Genomic DNA, 16,135 nt, shown 5'->3' on the forward strand with positions numbered 1-16,135 from the left:
GGAAATAAAAGATGTGTCAGAATGGAAGGCTTGAAAATATTCTCATCTACAAAAGAGGGGCACTGCAGAAAATGTTTGGAAAGCACTATCCTTAGAAACCTCACCAGTAACTCTGTGCACCATTAATGAGAAATATTTGAGCAATAAAAGGTCTCTCTGCGACTTCAGGTTAAAATCTCCTGAGGAGAGGGGCCCAAAATCACTAAATCCACCCCTGCACTGACATTTCTGAAGCTGTTCCTTAAACAGTGTGTTCTCACACATCCTCCACACACACACACACACACACAGACCTCGTTTTCATTCACCGCCATAATTACAGCTCTCCCAGTCTCCAGCTCAACTCTTATGTCGCTCAATTACACTAACATGGGGGGTAATTACAGGCACATTAATGAATTTTTGCATCGACGCCAGCCCCGACAGCAGAATATTTAATCATCTCAGCAACATCTGAAGCCTGCTTGAGGATTGTGTGGAACAGTGCAAAGTTGTTAATTATCCCATAAGATATAACGTTCACATAAGGAAGCTGCTGCCGCTGGTGGCACTATCTGAGCTCCACATTTCCCAGGTATCTGTAATGTATATAGATTGAATCCTGTGGTGTTCACAGTAACTACCTTGCTGATAAGAGACAGTTAAGTTATCGCAGTGGCCGATTGTACATCTTAACTGCAGGAGGACCAGGCTAATTGGTTTTGACTATTGTACAGAGGCTGTTTTCCTTCTTCCATTTCAGCCGTAATTGGCCTTCTCCAATGTTCACCAAAGAACAGGAGGCAGATAGCTAAGTGTTTTCTTTTAGCCAAGCAAGCAAGCACAATTAAAAAAGCCCATTATCCTTTCTGGGTGTCTTGGTGGTTGAAATAAAACAATACAAAATGTCACAAAGAAAAAAAAAACCTGCCTTGAGTGTTCTCACAATATTTTTTCTTCTGTTTCTAGGGAAGAAGACCAGGGTATTTTTCCTTCCTGGACCCGTTCTCTCCAGGGGTTTGGCTCTTCATGTTGTTGGCGTATCTAGCAGTTAGCTGCGTGCTTTTTCTTGTAGCCAGGTAAGCACTTAGCTCCATGCTGACACCTGCTGCCACATAGAGGAACCTGTAGAAAAAAAACTGCGTAACATGGAATCAAAAAGGATGTGATTTTATGCCTTGAATGTTTTTTTTTTCTTTTGAGGCCTTTCATGCTACTACAAAAAATGTATTACATGCTGTGCAGCAATTCAACCCTGGCCGCCTGTCTTATCAGTCTGTGGCAAAGAACAAAGAGGGCATTGTATTCATTTCCATCCTGAAAGTTCTGCAGAACAAATTCAGACCTTTGTTGTACACTCTGTCCTGCGCCTCCTTCTTTCACTGTTCCACCTGGATATGTGGTAGCTATACTGATTTGGAAACATTTGCTCTTGAAATATTAAACCGTTTGATGCTTTCCCTGCCATGCAAATATTGGACCAGAAGCACAGTAATGTTAGGCTGTCATGCAGCTGAGGGAGACTCTGTGCTATTCTCCACTCTGCGGCACATTTGCACAGTGTCATTATTGTGCCATCAGTCACAGGCAGGCCCATGCACCGCACACTCTCCTCTGGGACTGAAAAACAGGTTACATAGCCACCAGGGACTGCATGTGACTTCATGCTTTGTCAAATTTTAAAGTTGTTCCTGACTAGCCCATGTTTGCTTTCTCTCTTGTCTGTGTGTTTTTTCGTCCCTTTCTCTACCGTACATATGCAGGCTCACGCCCTATGAGTGGTACAATCCGCACCCCTGCCTGAAGGGACGCTGCAGTCTGCTGATTAATCAGTACTCTCTGGGGAATAGTTTCTGGTTTCCTGTTGGGGGGTTCATGCAGCAAGGTTCCACCATTGCCCCCAGAGCACTCTCCACACGCTGCGTCAGTGGAGTATGGTGAGAGTGCACACACACATATATGCACTGATCAGCTCTAATATTAAAATCCCCTCCTTGTTTCGAAACTCACTGTTCATTCTCTCAACTCCACTGACCACACAGGAGCACTTTGTAGTTCTGCCATTGCAGACTGTAGTCCATCTGTTTTTCTGCAACCTTTGTTTGTCCCCTTTCACCCTGTACTTCAAAACTCAGGACCCCCACAGGACCACTACAGAGCAGGTATGATTTGGGTGATGGATCATTCTTAGCGCTGCAGTGACATTGAAATGGTAGTGGTGCTATGTTCATGTGTTTGTGCTGGTATAAGTGGATCAAACACGGCAGTGCTGCTGCGGTAATTATAGCACTACAAAATGGAGCTGAGAGAATGAATAGTGAGTGTAGAAATAAGGAGATTGTCATGATGTTATAGCTATTGCCCTTTCAGTCTCTCTGTCTCTTAAATGTCATCACTGCACACAAAAAAACATGTATATCTATTTTTGTTGATTTTAATTTACCACATCATTTGAAAACAGCAGCTGTCCTTAACACTGTGTGAAGAGTTAATGATGAATGGACCAGTAGAAATGCTCTTCCATTAAGATTTAAGAAGGGTTTTTCCTTCTCCTATAAGTTACCATTTTGGAGATACATGTTTTTCTTTGGACCGTGACGATATAGAATCTTGGCCTCCTCTATCCCCAGTGGCCACTGGTCTGTAAGTAATAGACATGCTAGATGAAAGCAATACAGCCGTGCCTCCTCCGACCTGTCTGTTTTTCTAACATGTTATTGTGCTGTCTTATATGGACCTTTCAGACCACTGCTCGCCAAGGTCAGTGGAGAATAAAAGGAAGTGTATTCAGAGTATTCAGCCTAGTGCACTGTAATCAGGGGTATATTTAGACTTTTTGCTCACCCTCTGATCTGATGGTAGCATGTTATCACTGTCAAGGGAAAAAAATAGAAACTTTTTTTCCAAAATGTTAGCATTACAAAAATGAATATGCAAGGTTTTGGTCAGACAGCAGTGATATAAACCTGGATTAACAAAAAAAGGTTTTAAGTCTAGTCTAGGGTTAAACGACATTACAAAGTCTCATTTTGTCCTGGATATGGTTCTGGCTCATGCACAGGCATTTTGGGCAGAGGCTATGTGAAAACAGGTAGAAATGTAAAAATTAATTACTAAAGATCAGTTATTTGATTCAAAACAAATTGAAAACACTCTTATGAAGAGATGAAGGTGTAATCGTGTTTTAGCAGAAACTAAATGTAGTGTGAAGAGTTTTAACTAAAGCAGACAAAATTACTACATTACTGTTTTAGCAAGGAACTGAACCCTAATTTCCACCATACAAAGCTGCAGGGTTACTCACTCTGCTCTGTAATTACCATTAACCAGGGAATTCTAACTTTATTTAAAAGCTCCACAGCTCAAAAGGTGTATAAATCCCTGTGTTTTATCAATGAGTTTTTAATGAGTAAACTTTGTATAGTAGCCGCCATATTGCATACTTACTAATTACTCAGACACACAACTCAAATAAAAACCATGATGATTCAATTGTTTTATTGTTTTTCAACACTTTTAGTTCTCATTTAGACATTAAAATGAAATAAATAATAATTATGAATACCTGACCATCTCCATCATGTTTTTAAACAAAGCTCTATTTGTCTGTGTCAGTCAGTAGAGGAGCTTGGGCTGTGTCCCAAATAATGGTATAATTCCTACATAGTGCACATCACAGATACTAAAACTAAAATACTACATCCAGATAGTGTTGTAGTTGGACAAGGAAATGTGAATCTTATATCTGAATACGTTTTTTCAATATACAGTGCAATATGTGAGAAAACACATACTGCACTGTGCCCTACAGAGGGTGACTTGTGATTCAGACTTGGCTTTGTTGGCGCATGGAAACATGCCCCCTGAGCTGTATATGAGATAAATATATTCAGCTTTCCCATCTGTTACATTACTGCTGCACTCTGAAACCAGTCCCCAATCAGTCCCCAATATGGCCCCACACCAGAAAAACAATGTGACTGAAACCCATGGATAACAAAAACCTGACAAAATGCTTACCCCATCCGGCTGGTATCATTATGTTTGGGAGTTGTGCCAAATTCCCTCATGGATGATCAAAGATTTATTGCCAAGATTTCAGTGCTGCATTTAAGGGGTTGCTCATGAACACTGAAGCTTAGGGACCTTGAGCTGACCCATGAGTTCTATTGTTAGGACAAGGCTTTAATTTGTGCCAGTGAGACTTGCCTTTATATTTGTTTGCTGGTTTACAGTTGTCCCCCATTCAGTTTTCTCTTTGTTGATGTCCAGGTGGGCCTTCACCCTGATTATAATCTCTTCCTACACGGCCAACCTGGCCGCCTTCCTCACTGTGCAGAGGATGGAAGTGCCCATCGAGTCTGTGGATGACTTGGCAGACCAGACGGCAATCGAGTACGGCACCATGCACGGTGGCTCTACCATGACCTTCTTCCAGGTGAGTGCTCTCTCCAAGGGCAAAGACACAAATGCTGCAATCCCCACCTCCAGAATCAATGCCATATCAGCAGTCTTATCAGACATGTCACCAGTGCTTCCACCTGCTCAGGCTTTATCTGTTCACTGCCTTAATGTCATTGCCATTCAATATCTGCACCCCACTTCAGAGAGCTCCTCAGCCTCTTCTTGTGATGTTTTCTGAGTCTGTGTGGCTTTACCTGTCTCCTCGTGGAGCTCTGCCTGTTTGACAGATTCACGCAAACCCCGCTCCATCACACCCACTTCAAACTGTCAGCGTATCATCAAGTCTTTGATTAGTTACATCAGTCATGCTGCCTGAATGGAAAAGCTCCAGTGACTATACCAGCTTTGTTGGTCCCTGTAGGGAGGTTGAAGAAACATCAGAGAAGTGCTCATTTTTCTTGTCTGTAACTGGGCGTAAACAAACGTTAACTCCTTCTTTATTTCTCTGGTCAGAACTCACGTTACCAGACGTACCAGCGCATGTGGAACTTCATGCACTCAAAGCAGCCCAGTGTGTTTGTGAAGAGCACAGAGGAGGGCATCGCCCGGGTGCTGAACTCTAACTACGCTTACCTGCTGGAGAGCACCATGAACGAATATTACCGGCAGCGCAACTGCAATCTCACACAGATTGGGGGCTTGCTGGACACGAAGGGCTATGGCATTGGCATGCCCCTGGGTGAGGTCCCTAGGTTTGACTGAGAGATCTTAGCTATTGGTTTTCTGTTTGCTGCAGTGTTGTGACATCTAGGGACAGCAGGGAAATGGTGTAGTGGAATATTAATTAATGCAGTAAATGAAATTAAATAAATGAAAGCTGATTTAATGTTTCTCTATCCCACACACACATTTAATTCTTATGCTAATTAACAGGCCTTTACTGAGTTGGAGTGGAAAAAGTAATTAATTACAAATTATTAATTAGATCTGCCAAACAGGAGAACTCTATATATTTCTTCAAGTAAAAAGGTGTTATGTTAGTCATTAGTTTGTTTCTTTTTTTACTTTCTGAAACCCACACAGATCTGTAGGAAGTACACAACAAGGAAAACCCAGTAGTTATTCATTTAGACAGAAATAGCACTAACAGCAAACAGTAAATATTAATAAAAGCAGCCTGTCATTTTCCCTGCCTTAATCTGAACAGCTGTATTGATTTAAATTATGAATGGAAAATAGACAGCAGCAAGCAAGCAATGTTACAGAGCTCTTCCTAAACAAGAATAAATAATGGTATTCTTCAGCAGACAGATCTTTATTTAGGATCTTTATATATTTAGATGTTTCAGCAAAGGATATTTCTAATAAACGCATCACACACAATTAATATATTTCTCTGTTTGAAATGTTGTCATGCAAGTACAATGAAGGAATTCCTAATAAGTCTTATCTGTCAGCCATAACCTCCTTATTTCTACATTCACTGCATATTCCCTCAGCTCCATTGACCATACAGGAGCTCTTTGTCGTTCTACAGTTGTTAGCCCCCCTTTCATCTTGTTATTCAATGGGCAGAACCACCAGAGAGCAGAGTATGATTTGGGTGGTGAATAATACTCAGCCCTGCAGTGACACTGACGTGATGGTGATGTGTTAGTGTGTGTTGTACTAGTGGATCAGACACAGCAGTGCTGCTGGAGTTCATAAAGCCCAAATATTACCTGCTCTGTGGGTTTCTTGTAGGGGTCCTGACCATTGAAGACCATGGGGTGGAGCATCAGATGGTCTACGGTCTGTGATTGTAGAGCTACAAAGTGTACATATACAGTCAGTAGAGCGTGAGAGTAAAACCAAGGAGGTGGTAGTAAGGTTATGGTTGATTGGCGTATGTTTACAAGACCTTAAACAACTGTTTTGTACTATCACAGACAGTTATGAGCTGTATCTATAAGTGACAGTCAAGTGATAATCCAGGTGTGACTTTTGAATAAACATAGTTTGGGCTATGAACTTTGTGTGTGTTTGTGCAGGTTCAGTATACAGGGACGAGTTTGACCTGGCCATCCTCAGACTGCAGGAGGAGAACCGGCTGGAGATCCTCAAGAGGAAATGGTGGGACGGTGGCAAGTGTCCGAAAGAGGAGGACCATCGAGCAAAAGGTAGCTCCTTCTACCTGCTACATCACAATCATCTTGTGCAGTGTCCTCTGCACGAATAACCTCCTGTGTTTGTATTTGTCTGTTGTGTAGGCCTTGGCATGGAGAACATAGGTGGGATCTTTGTGGTACTGGTGTGTGGTCTGTTAGTAGCTATCTTCATGGCCGTGCTGGAGTTTGTGTGGATGCTTCGTCATACTCCAGGAACAGAGGTGAGAGAGGGCTATTTTACCTGCCTCTGCTTTATGTCCTTCTCCCCACCCACGCGCCTCCCCTCCTGAGCCTTTCCTCCTTGTCAAGCCCTCCACCTTACAGCACAAACACCAAAGAGTATACCTCACACAGGTCCACTGGTCTCGCTGGCCTGTACCAGCCCTGCAGGTAGTCCCCAGGGGCAGATAATCGCCTCATGATTTTTTTAAGTGCAGATTTTAGTCTGAATCCAACGTCTGACATATTTATCAATGTACATCTCCTGTCTTGTGTCTTTCATAAGCTACATGTGTCAGATTGGACTGTTTTAAAAAAAAACCCACTGTGATTGTTTTAAAGAAAACACACTTTTTTTGCTAAATAAAACTTCAGAATGTGTCAGTAGAACCCCAGGACGTGACTCCTTTGTGGGGGGTGCATATGCATGTAAGGGACTGATTGAGTGAAATGTTTAAAAAAATCTTTGCGCTGGTTTGGATAAAGTCGCCATATGTTATTGTTAACCATACGTTTCAGCATATGTGAGGGGGAAACATAGACTGAGTGTCAGATTCTGGGCACCTGCCGGACCATCCGGAGTTACCTGAAGATAGGACTTTATCATTCACCATTTTAGGTGTTATGATGAATTTGTTTACTTTTTCTTCGGTCTAGTTACTTGATCATTCACTCTCAGCATACCAACCAGCACATTAAAACACAAAAGCCCAACTGGTTCTTCATCTTAATTCAAGGCACCCTTAATAAGGTCTTTTGGGCCTACAATTGGACATTCAGTTCATTCATATTGTCCAAACTAGACAGTTCATTCTATGCAACTTACGTTTGAAATGATAATCAGAGATGCCAGACTTTTCACACTTTTCACAAATACTTGCGTCGACACCCAGGGTCGATTCTGGCCTTTTTTGCAGAAGGGGCTCATTATCTCTGGTTTGCTTCCAAACACAAAAACTCTATCCAAACCGTGGATTGATTGCCCAGTTCCATACATAATTTGTATGTATGTGTGTAGGCTCGAAAAATGGCAGGAAGCTTCATGTGTTCGCGGCTTTTCATTATTTTTTGTGGATACAAACACTCAAGGAGCAAGCAGGGAACAGCACTTTAGGGATGCATGGCATTTCATTACACAGTAGCCCCCATAAATAAGAAGCCCTTCTCTTATGATAGGATTTTTACCCATGCCGGTCTGCAAGAGACTATTTTTCTCATTGTTCTCATCACTTGCACTCAGTCCACAAAGCTGAGCTTATTACAGTCACCTGGCTCCAGTCCTAGGAAAATTAGTTTTTATTACACAAGAGAAAGGGACAAGTTGAAGCAGTTACTTTACAAAATGAATCAATCACGCAACACTGTAGACCATCAATTTCAAAAGGACCAGAGATCGGTGCTAGCAAACAGCTTTTACACTTGACTGAATGTGTTTAACACCTGGAGCAAGCGAACCTGAATACGGAATAAAACCTCTAGTGTGAAAGCCCACTTAGCCTCTGCATTTCTGGAAGAGTCAGCACTGCTAGTCTCTTAAGGAATGTCTGGGGATAACTATGAGACATTTTATGCAAAATGTGAGTGGGCATGTAGACATATTATTAAGGCAGGAACAAACTAAGAGTGAAATTACTAAACCAGTTGAATGCTTCATGAAGCAGTGAATTAGTCCATTTTGTTGACAGACAACAAGCCTGTTGTTAGCCCATGTCCTGTAAGTTAGCATGACTGAAAAAACACCTGCGCCAAAGAAAAAACATATTAGTTATTTCCAGTACTGCCTGTTAGCTAGAAGTGACATGTGTAGCCATAACAATATTTTTAAACTGCTGCCAGCAAAACACCACTGTACATCTCAACATGCTTGCCTAACTGCCTAATTATGTTGTGCAGTTAACAGTTGCCCAGGTTACTAACATCACCCTGAGTTATGGGGAAGAAAGAAGGCCACCAATCCCACACATAGAGAGGCCAGTTTTTCTCCTTTATTCTCTTGGCCTCAGATGGCTGAACTCGCAGTCTCCTGATAGTAGAGCCAGCCCTTAGACAGTTGCACCACACAGAAGCCAGAAGCAGGCTTTTAAAGGAGGCAGACCCTAATTTGTGGGGAATTTCACTGCATGCCAACATCAACTTTAGCTAGTTGTCCACAGATAAGTATTGTCTTTAATTGGTTAATTCCACACAAGACGAGATCACTGCATGATTCTGAATCTTTTTCAGAGCTTTCAGGCTGTTAGGGCTGAAGCAGAACACTGGTCTACTGCCTATGGTGACAGGCTAGGAGAGCATGGATTGGTTGTGTGTGTGTTCATAGTGTGTGCGCTATTTTTTCCTCATAATTCTTTGTTAAAGTGTTTGCTGAGTGTGTGTGAATGAGAGGGGAGCGTATAAATGTGTGTGATCATTCAGTATTCAAAGTCTGTCTTTGAGCTGGCATGGCTGAATGAGCAGGCGACATGTCCATGACATCAGCGTTACAGGCTACTGCAAGTGTAGGGCAATTAGCTCTCAGCGTGAAGTGTGATTGGCCCACCACTCTATTAACTGCTACAACCCACCATTTTTAACTTTACAAGTGGTACATCAGTGAAATATCAAATGTATACAATTTTATCCTTATTTTGTCCATGATTTGTGTATTTTTTTTTGTTTCAGTGGAGCTACAAGGCTAGCATACACGGGCTGTCCAAAGTTTGGACGTATCCACCCGTAAAACACTATTCTTTCTTATAATTTATGTTAACAGTGAAGAAATGTAAAATATTTCATTTGGTAATAACCCTGACAGAAATATTGTCCTTCTAATAAATAGGGCTATGGTAAGCCCTGTCCTCATTCATGACAACACAGTTAACTGGCTACAATGCACTAGCAAGGAAAAACTTGAAAATTGAAACACACATTATTTAGGAAGATGTAAAGATGGGCCATCAAACTTTAAGATTTTCAGTCCTCTAAGATTCTAAATATAATATGATTGTTCTTTTTGATTTGGATATGCACCGATCAGGCACAAGATTAAATCAACTTTCAGGTAAAGTGAATAAAATTGATTATCTCTTCATAGTGGCACCTCTTTGTGGGTGATGTGTCTCAAACAGCAAGTGAATAGTCAGTTTTTGCAAATGTGTTAGAGCAGAGAAAGTGCTGCTTACTAACTTTAACCAGGGCTATATCATGATGGTCATAATGTTTTAGACGGGGCATCTACAAAATGGCAGGTCATTTTGGGTGTCCCCATTATGCGGTCCAAAAAGTGGTCCAAAGAAGACAATTGGTGAGCCGAGACTTAATGACGCACTAGCCTATCTGGTCCAATCTCACAAAAGAGCCACTGTAGCCCAAATACTTACACTTGTCCATTTTTCATGCTTCCAACACATGCTCCAAACCCTGCCACTGTAATGAAATGTTATGCACTTAACTTGTTAGTGGTTTTAATGTTGTGGCTGGTTGATGTACAATTATCAAACTTCTAAGCATAAGCATTTAGTTTAAAATGTCATTAAATGAAATTAAATCAGAATTGAGTCAGATGTGTCCTAATGTTTGACTGCTAATATAAGTAAAACTTAATGGAAAATTAGCATGGTCAGTTAGCACTGATACATACATAACTTCAGTCTACATTGAGATGTTACCTAAACTCAGGTCCTCAAACTGTAAAGCATGCTATAATCTCTGAAAAAGTATAGATTTATACTTATCGAAGAACAGACAAATACATTCTGTATGTGTGTTTGTTAGCTAAACGGTGTCAATTTGACCACTTTTATAGACAGCAGTATGTCATAAAATGTCAAACCATATATGTAAGGGTATGGAGTTTTTTTAACTTGACAGGGCTTGAGGTACATATGTGATGAATTAAGCACACTTAGCACAATGGTAGTTGGTGAGTATAAGCTATGTTAGCACTGTAACTCCACTGCAAAGTGCTGAGCACCAAGCATTTTTTGTGAGCATAACATTTTGTTCATCTGATTTTTAGACAGCCCTCTGAGATTAAGCCTGCCATAGATGTGTGTCCCACAAAACCCACTCATTGACCCCTGTAGATTCTACAGTCCAGACTGCAAAGGATGTAATTACTTGTGAGGTGTGTGTAAATAGCATTTGATAGCATGTTCAACCAACCTCGCAATACTATATTACATTCAAGTTAAATGAATAGTCTGGTTGAATGTTCATTATGATTGTTTGACAGGTTTTGAGTGAATGCTTCTTCAGTTCTTCCCTGGTCTTGGATCTGTGTTGTTATCCACTTTGACAGTACTATAGCCATGAATACAACCTCTTGTTTTTGGCCCATGGTTAGTAGTCTACCTCAACCATTCACCCTCCCTCTTTCATCAGGACTACTCTGTCATTACTGGCCTGGTGTTCACGATATTCCCAGTCCTTCCCATCCTATCATGCTTTCTTTGTTCTGCCTCCCATTCCATTCTCCCAGTTCTGCTTCTGCCAGTCCCACAGAAGCCGTTCCTGCCAAGTTTGAATTTCACTCTCTCCTCTGTCCTCGTGCTATGCAGTCCCCTCCAATTAATTTTTACATATTTGGCCGTCCTCAAGGGCTCCAACTCACATGCTTTAAAGAGTTTCCCTTTGCTATTTTGGATATTTATCTTGTGCACTCTTTCCATTGAGGCGGATACTCTAATACCCAACAACTTCCTGCTGCGATGAGAAAACCAGCTGGAAGCCCCCTGACTATCATCAAATCGCTCACAAAATGTTTGGAACATATAATCTGGTCTCATAGTCTTGCAAGTGACTATTACCTATGATATCTCCTTATCTAATATTCTGTCCAGGTCTAAGACAGTCATTTAAAAGCCCAGTGTTGGCCAGAGAGGATGCAATCCCCTTATTTGATCTTAGTTTCTCACAAGATTTTCTTCTTACTAGGGAGCTTTTCCTCAACGCTATCACACATTAACACCGCTATGCAGTACTCTCTATTGCAATGTGCTGTGTGATGAGTTGAATGTATAACACCCTACTGCATTGTAAACAGACATATGCTGTTTTTTTTTTAGGCAAGTCAAAAATCCGCCAAATGATAAGAGCACCTGTTTACCTGTTGATTTTTCCTCCACTTAGCATTCCAAATATATACAGAGGCATCTTCAGCTCAGACATTCAAATACACTACCTGCCATCCCACTATCCACTGATCCATCTTTGGGTCTCTTTCTAGGTTCTTACAGTCATCATGATACTGTTTCAGGATCAGGAAGCATTTTCCACAGCCTAGGAGCTTCATCTCATTTTGTGCTGTTGTTCTCAAGCATACCACTTTTAGAAAAAGCTATGAAAGTAGTTCATATTTAGGATTCCAGCCTTCTAGCGTAAAGCAGAAGCCACTGTCTCTCTGCTCTTGCAGTCATACAATTTCTCTTCCTACTACAGCCTTTTTTGAAGGTGTGGTCTTAACTCACCAAATGAAATAAAAGCTTTGGGGGAATATCATGACTGAAATTCCTTCACCCTCTATAGATCTTCTCATACATTTTAATCTCCAGCTTCCACTGCCTTTGTCCAATTGCTCTCCCTCCATCACCTCGCCTTCATCTCCCTGTTCCTCAGTTCTATCTCCTAGTTCTTCAAGGAGTCTGGTTTTCTTGCATAAATCTGAATCTGCCACAAGCCCAAGTTCTCTTAGGCACTGGCATATAATCTCCCCTTATAATACGCTATGGGGTGCCTTCCCAGACAGGGATTAAGCCTAGTGTTGGACTATATCCTCCTTTCAATGAGAAATCATAATTCAAAGTGCAGTGTAGTCCAGTACTGGGCTTAATGCCTGTCTGGGAAACAAAACCTATATATGTTTCAGCAGATATTTTGACATTCTTACACATTATGAATTGGAAAAGGTTCAAGGTGGCTGCTTAACATCTTGGCAGTTATGAAATATGATCTGAAATTGTAAAAGCCCAGAGCAATATAAAGCCAGGGCCAGTGCTGTACATGGTATATGGGTTATCAGACAACAAAGAGCAGTGATTTAGCTTGTGGTCTGCATCATAGTAATTGAAGGCTGTTCTTTCAGTTCTTGTCACGGATGCTTAGCTTAGTTGCCTTGATGTCAAAGTATTGAACCTGTAATAGCTTGTCAGCCAAAATTTAAGGGCGTATCACTTATCATTTGGGTTTCATTCAGACTATTCTTCCACATGGGCTTTGCTTCTGTGCAGCTTCCCGTAGCTCTCTGAGGAGCATGTCAGTCATGTGGGCTTATAGCTGCTGTGTTATTTTCATGATCAGTGTAGTGCCTGTGCTGCCTGCAGCGTGCACTGTGTCAGTGAGACCCCCTGGCCTCTCTCTCTGTCTCTCTCTCCCCCTGTCTTAATGTGTGTACGTCTCCCAGCTGTCGGTGTGTGAGGAGATGCTGCGGGAGCTGCAGGGTATCGTGTTGTGCCGGGACAGCCTGCAGCTGCGGCGGCGGCGCGGAGGTTCCTCGACTTTACGGCCACGCCCTCTGGCCCTGGAGGAGCGGCGCCAACGGGGTACAGCTGCCAGCCTCAGCAACGGCAAACTGTGCACAGGCACCGGCCTGCCCGAGCCCCTGCCCCACAGACTGGCACAGGAGGCAGCCCTGGCAGCACGAGGCTGCAGCCACATCCGCATCTGCCCCGAGTGCCGGCGCTTCCAGGGGCTGCGCGTGCGTCCGGCCGGCCCCTCGGGAGCTTCACCCACTCACAGTGAGGACAGCATGGAGTGGGAGAAGACCACCAACAGCAGTGAACCTGAGTAAGCAACCTCCAGAACCTCTGGAGCAGGACCCTGCACTCGCACTGCAGCAGCGACTGGACTGGAGCCCAGGATAAACTCTACACACCACAACTCCCATGCGCGGATGTGTTTGTATTTTGCAGCACTTCTCCGGAAGAGCTCTGATCTCTGTATACACTGCCCCCTCGGTCATGTGCCCCGAATGGAGATTTTGGAGTGAACAGCCAGGGGGCTTTGTACTATGCAGTTTTTTGTTTTTGTTTTTGTTTTTTTTCTTTTTGTCTTACCGTGCTGTTTGTTTCATTTTTAAATTATTCCTCCTTTGGTTGTGATATCAGTATATTACAATGGCTATTATCTTGTTCTCACAACTCCCCACAAGTCCTCCTTCTCCTTGTTTTCTTGGGCCAGCGGAAAGGAGTTCCTCAGAGTTTAGAGCTGCAGAGGACCAGCCGCAAAGACCTTTCACGCTGCCATCTTCTAACATTTTTTTTTAAAGTGCCAAATGAACTTTGTATTGATTTTTGTGCTGTTTCAGCATCATGGCCTTGAGGATATGACGACAAAGGAAACTGAGACACAAAACCACAATGGTCTGTTTTTAATCATAGTGATATTCTATTATAAAAGGTTTAAAAAAAAAAAGGTATTTCAGGAGGATTGATGTGCATGTTCGAAGGTTTGGAATGTCAGTGAATGGAGAGTACGATGGGGAGAGTGTTTCTTAGTCTGATATTGTGCCCAGCAATTTAGAAACCCTTATCAATTACATTTGTAATAGCTTTAGCTTGGAATGGAAGAGGTCTTTTTTTGTTGTTGACCTTTGGTTGTCAAAGAATGATGTGAGACTGCAGAAGGAACGGTTCTAGCCAGCAGACGAAGGGTTCTGGAAAAATTTGCATCACACTGTAGCGTTTCATAGAGTTGTTAAACTAAAAGCATCTCTGTTTTCATACGTCTCGGGTCAAAAATGTTGAGATAAGCCCTTCGTACGTCAGCGTAACAACCCACTGTAGTTAGAACCTTTTCGTCTTACAGTCTCACACATCTTAAACTCAGCTGAGTCTTCACTTGTTTGCTGGAGGACACATAACAAGAGAGATGACATGTTCCTCGTGTAAGTACATGGTTTCAGCAGCAGGCTTTGGACGTGGGCTTCAGAGTGTCCCGTCTACACAGTGTCAGGGGAACAATGTTATTTTAAGTAGCACAAAACTCTGAAGAGGTGTCATAGAGAGGGGATGTGTCATCTCTCAGAGATATGGACGGGTCTTCCCTTGGGGAATGTTTAGTTGTGCTGCTCAGTCCACAGGTCATTCACATACCTGCAAGGTCACCCCAAGTATGTGTGTGTGTGTGAGTGTGTGTGTGTGTGTGTGTGTGTGTGTGTGTGTATATGTGTATATATATATATATATATATATATATATATATATATATATATATATATATATATATATATATATATATATATATATATATACACTTTTTTTTCATAAAGGGTCATAAATATAGATCTATTCAGGTATTTCTTAAACACCCTTGCCCATAAATATGTTTTGAACGAGAAACTGTATGTTAACCCCAACTATTATGAAGATTTACAGGCCCTTCTACTAACAGTATTACAACTGGCAAAAAAATAATCCCAAATCTGAGCCCAATTTATATGTCATTAATACAAATGTTATTCATACAAATGATATTCCCTGACAGTTTTACATTGCAGTGACTCCAGTTCATGTATTTCAAGAGGCTGATTTTCTTACATTTTTCTTGGATTTTTTTTATATATATATTCAGCCTGGTATTTCACAACAGTGTGAATGCCCATAAATCAATAATAAATGGCAGTGCATTTATGTTCTTTGAGAGATTGACCTTGTCATTGAAAATTATTGAAGATTTGGAAATGCTTTATTCTCTCTCTCTCTCTGCTGGGTTTCTATCAGCTATGATAAACTGAGGGAATGTAATATTAAATTGTACAGTTCCAATTTCTGTCACAGACCATGTGAAGGCTACAGTGTATGTGCACTTAGTCCTCTCTGTAAACGTTCTACTTGTAGGTGTGTAAATAGAGTTGGCACCGACAGGGTTTCCCAGTGCTGGGGTGGGAAGTACTGTGAGAGGTGGTGACCGAGAACAGCGCAGCACTGTGTGCAGGTGTGTCCTCGCAGTATGGACAGCTGTGTCCAAGCACAGAAACACGCAGATAAGCTCCATGCTTGACGCGTTGTTTACAGTATGGGGAATGAGTATAATTCAGTTTGCTCCTAGAAATGAAAAGGTGTTGGAGTGGGCGTCTTCACAAAAGCAACAAGAAAAACTGTGTTCGATGCAACTTGCCTGCTCTGCTTAGGGTCAGGGATTTGACCAAACAAATGCTCATCCAGGAATGTTCAATCAGCCATGCTTGAAAAAATGATTGCCAATTAACTTGAGAGAGGAGAGAAGAGAGTGGGAAAACACACAGAGGAATTCCCAAACCATCACTGGGAAAGCTTGTGTCGAATGGCAGGATTTGGCTGCTATGTTTTATATGCTTTATTTTCTTATGTTGTCATTTTTATTCCACTATAAATACATTTTTAAAAACATCTAGTCCATTATTGGGTTCCCACTGAAGAGTTTTTTCTTGGTAA

The 16,135-nt window shown here is 41.8% G+C and overlaps 1 protein-coding gene across 2 annotated transcripts in view; it reads left to right on the forward strand.

The window, feature by feature from the left end:
• Positions 1-14,854, forward strand: part of grik4 (glutamate receptor, ionotropic, kainate 4) — a 472,752-nt gene extending 457,898 nt beyond the window's left edge. For both annotated transcript variants that reach the window (XM_066662916.1, XM_066662922.1), the window contains 7 exons: positions 949-1,058; positions 1,743-1,916; positions 4,252-4,417; positions 4,897-5,122; positions 6,414-6,542; positions 6,633-6,751; positions 13,126-14,854. In XM_066662916.1, coding sequence (XP_066519013.1) covers positions 949-1,058; positions 1,743-1,916; positions 4,252-4,417; positions 4,897-5,122; positions 6,414-6,542; positions 6,633-6,751; positions 13,126-13,512 — 1,311 coding nt within the window. In that variant the 3' untranslated portion in view covers positions 13,513-14,854. The remainder of the gene's footprint in view (positions 1-948; positions 1,059-1,742; positions 1,917-4,251; positions 4,418-4,896; positions 5,123-6,413; positions 6,543-6,632; positions 6,752-13,125) is intronic.
• Positions 14,855-16,135: the final 1,281 nt, after the last annotated feature.

Source organism: Hoplias malabaricus, chromosome 1, assembly GCF_029633855.1.
Source record: "Hoplias malabaricus isolate fHopMal1 chromosome 1, fHopMal1.hap1, whole genome shotgun sequence".
Classification (NCBI taxonomy): Eukaryota; Metazoa; Chordata; class Actinopteri; order Characiformes; family Erythrinidae; genus Hoplias; species Hoplias malabaricus.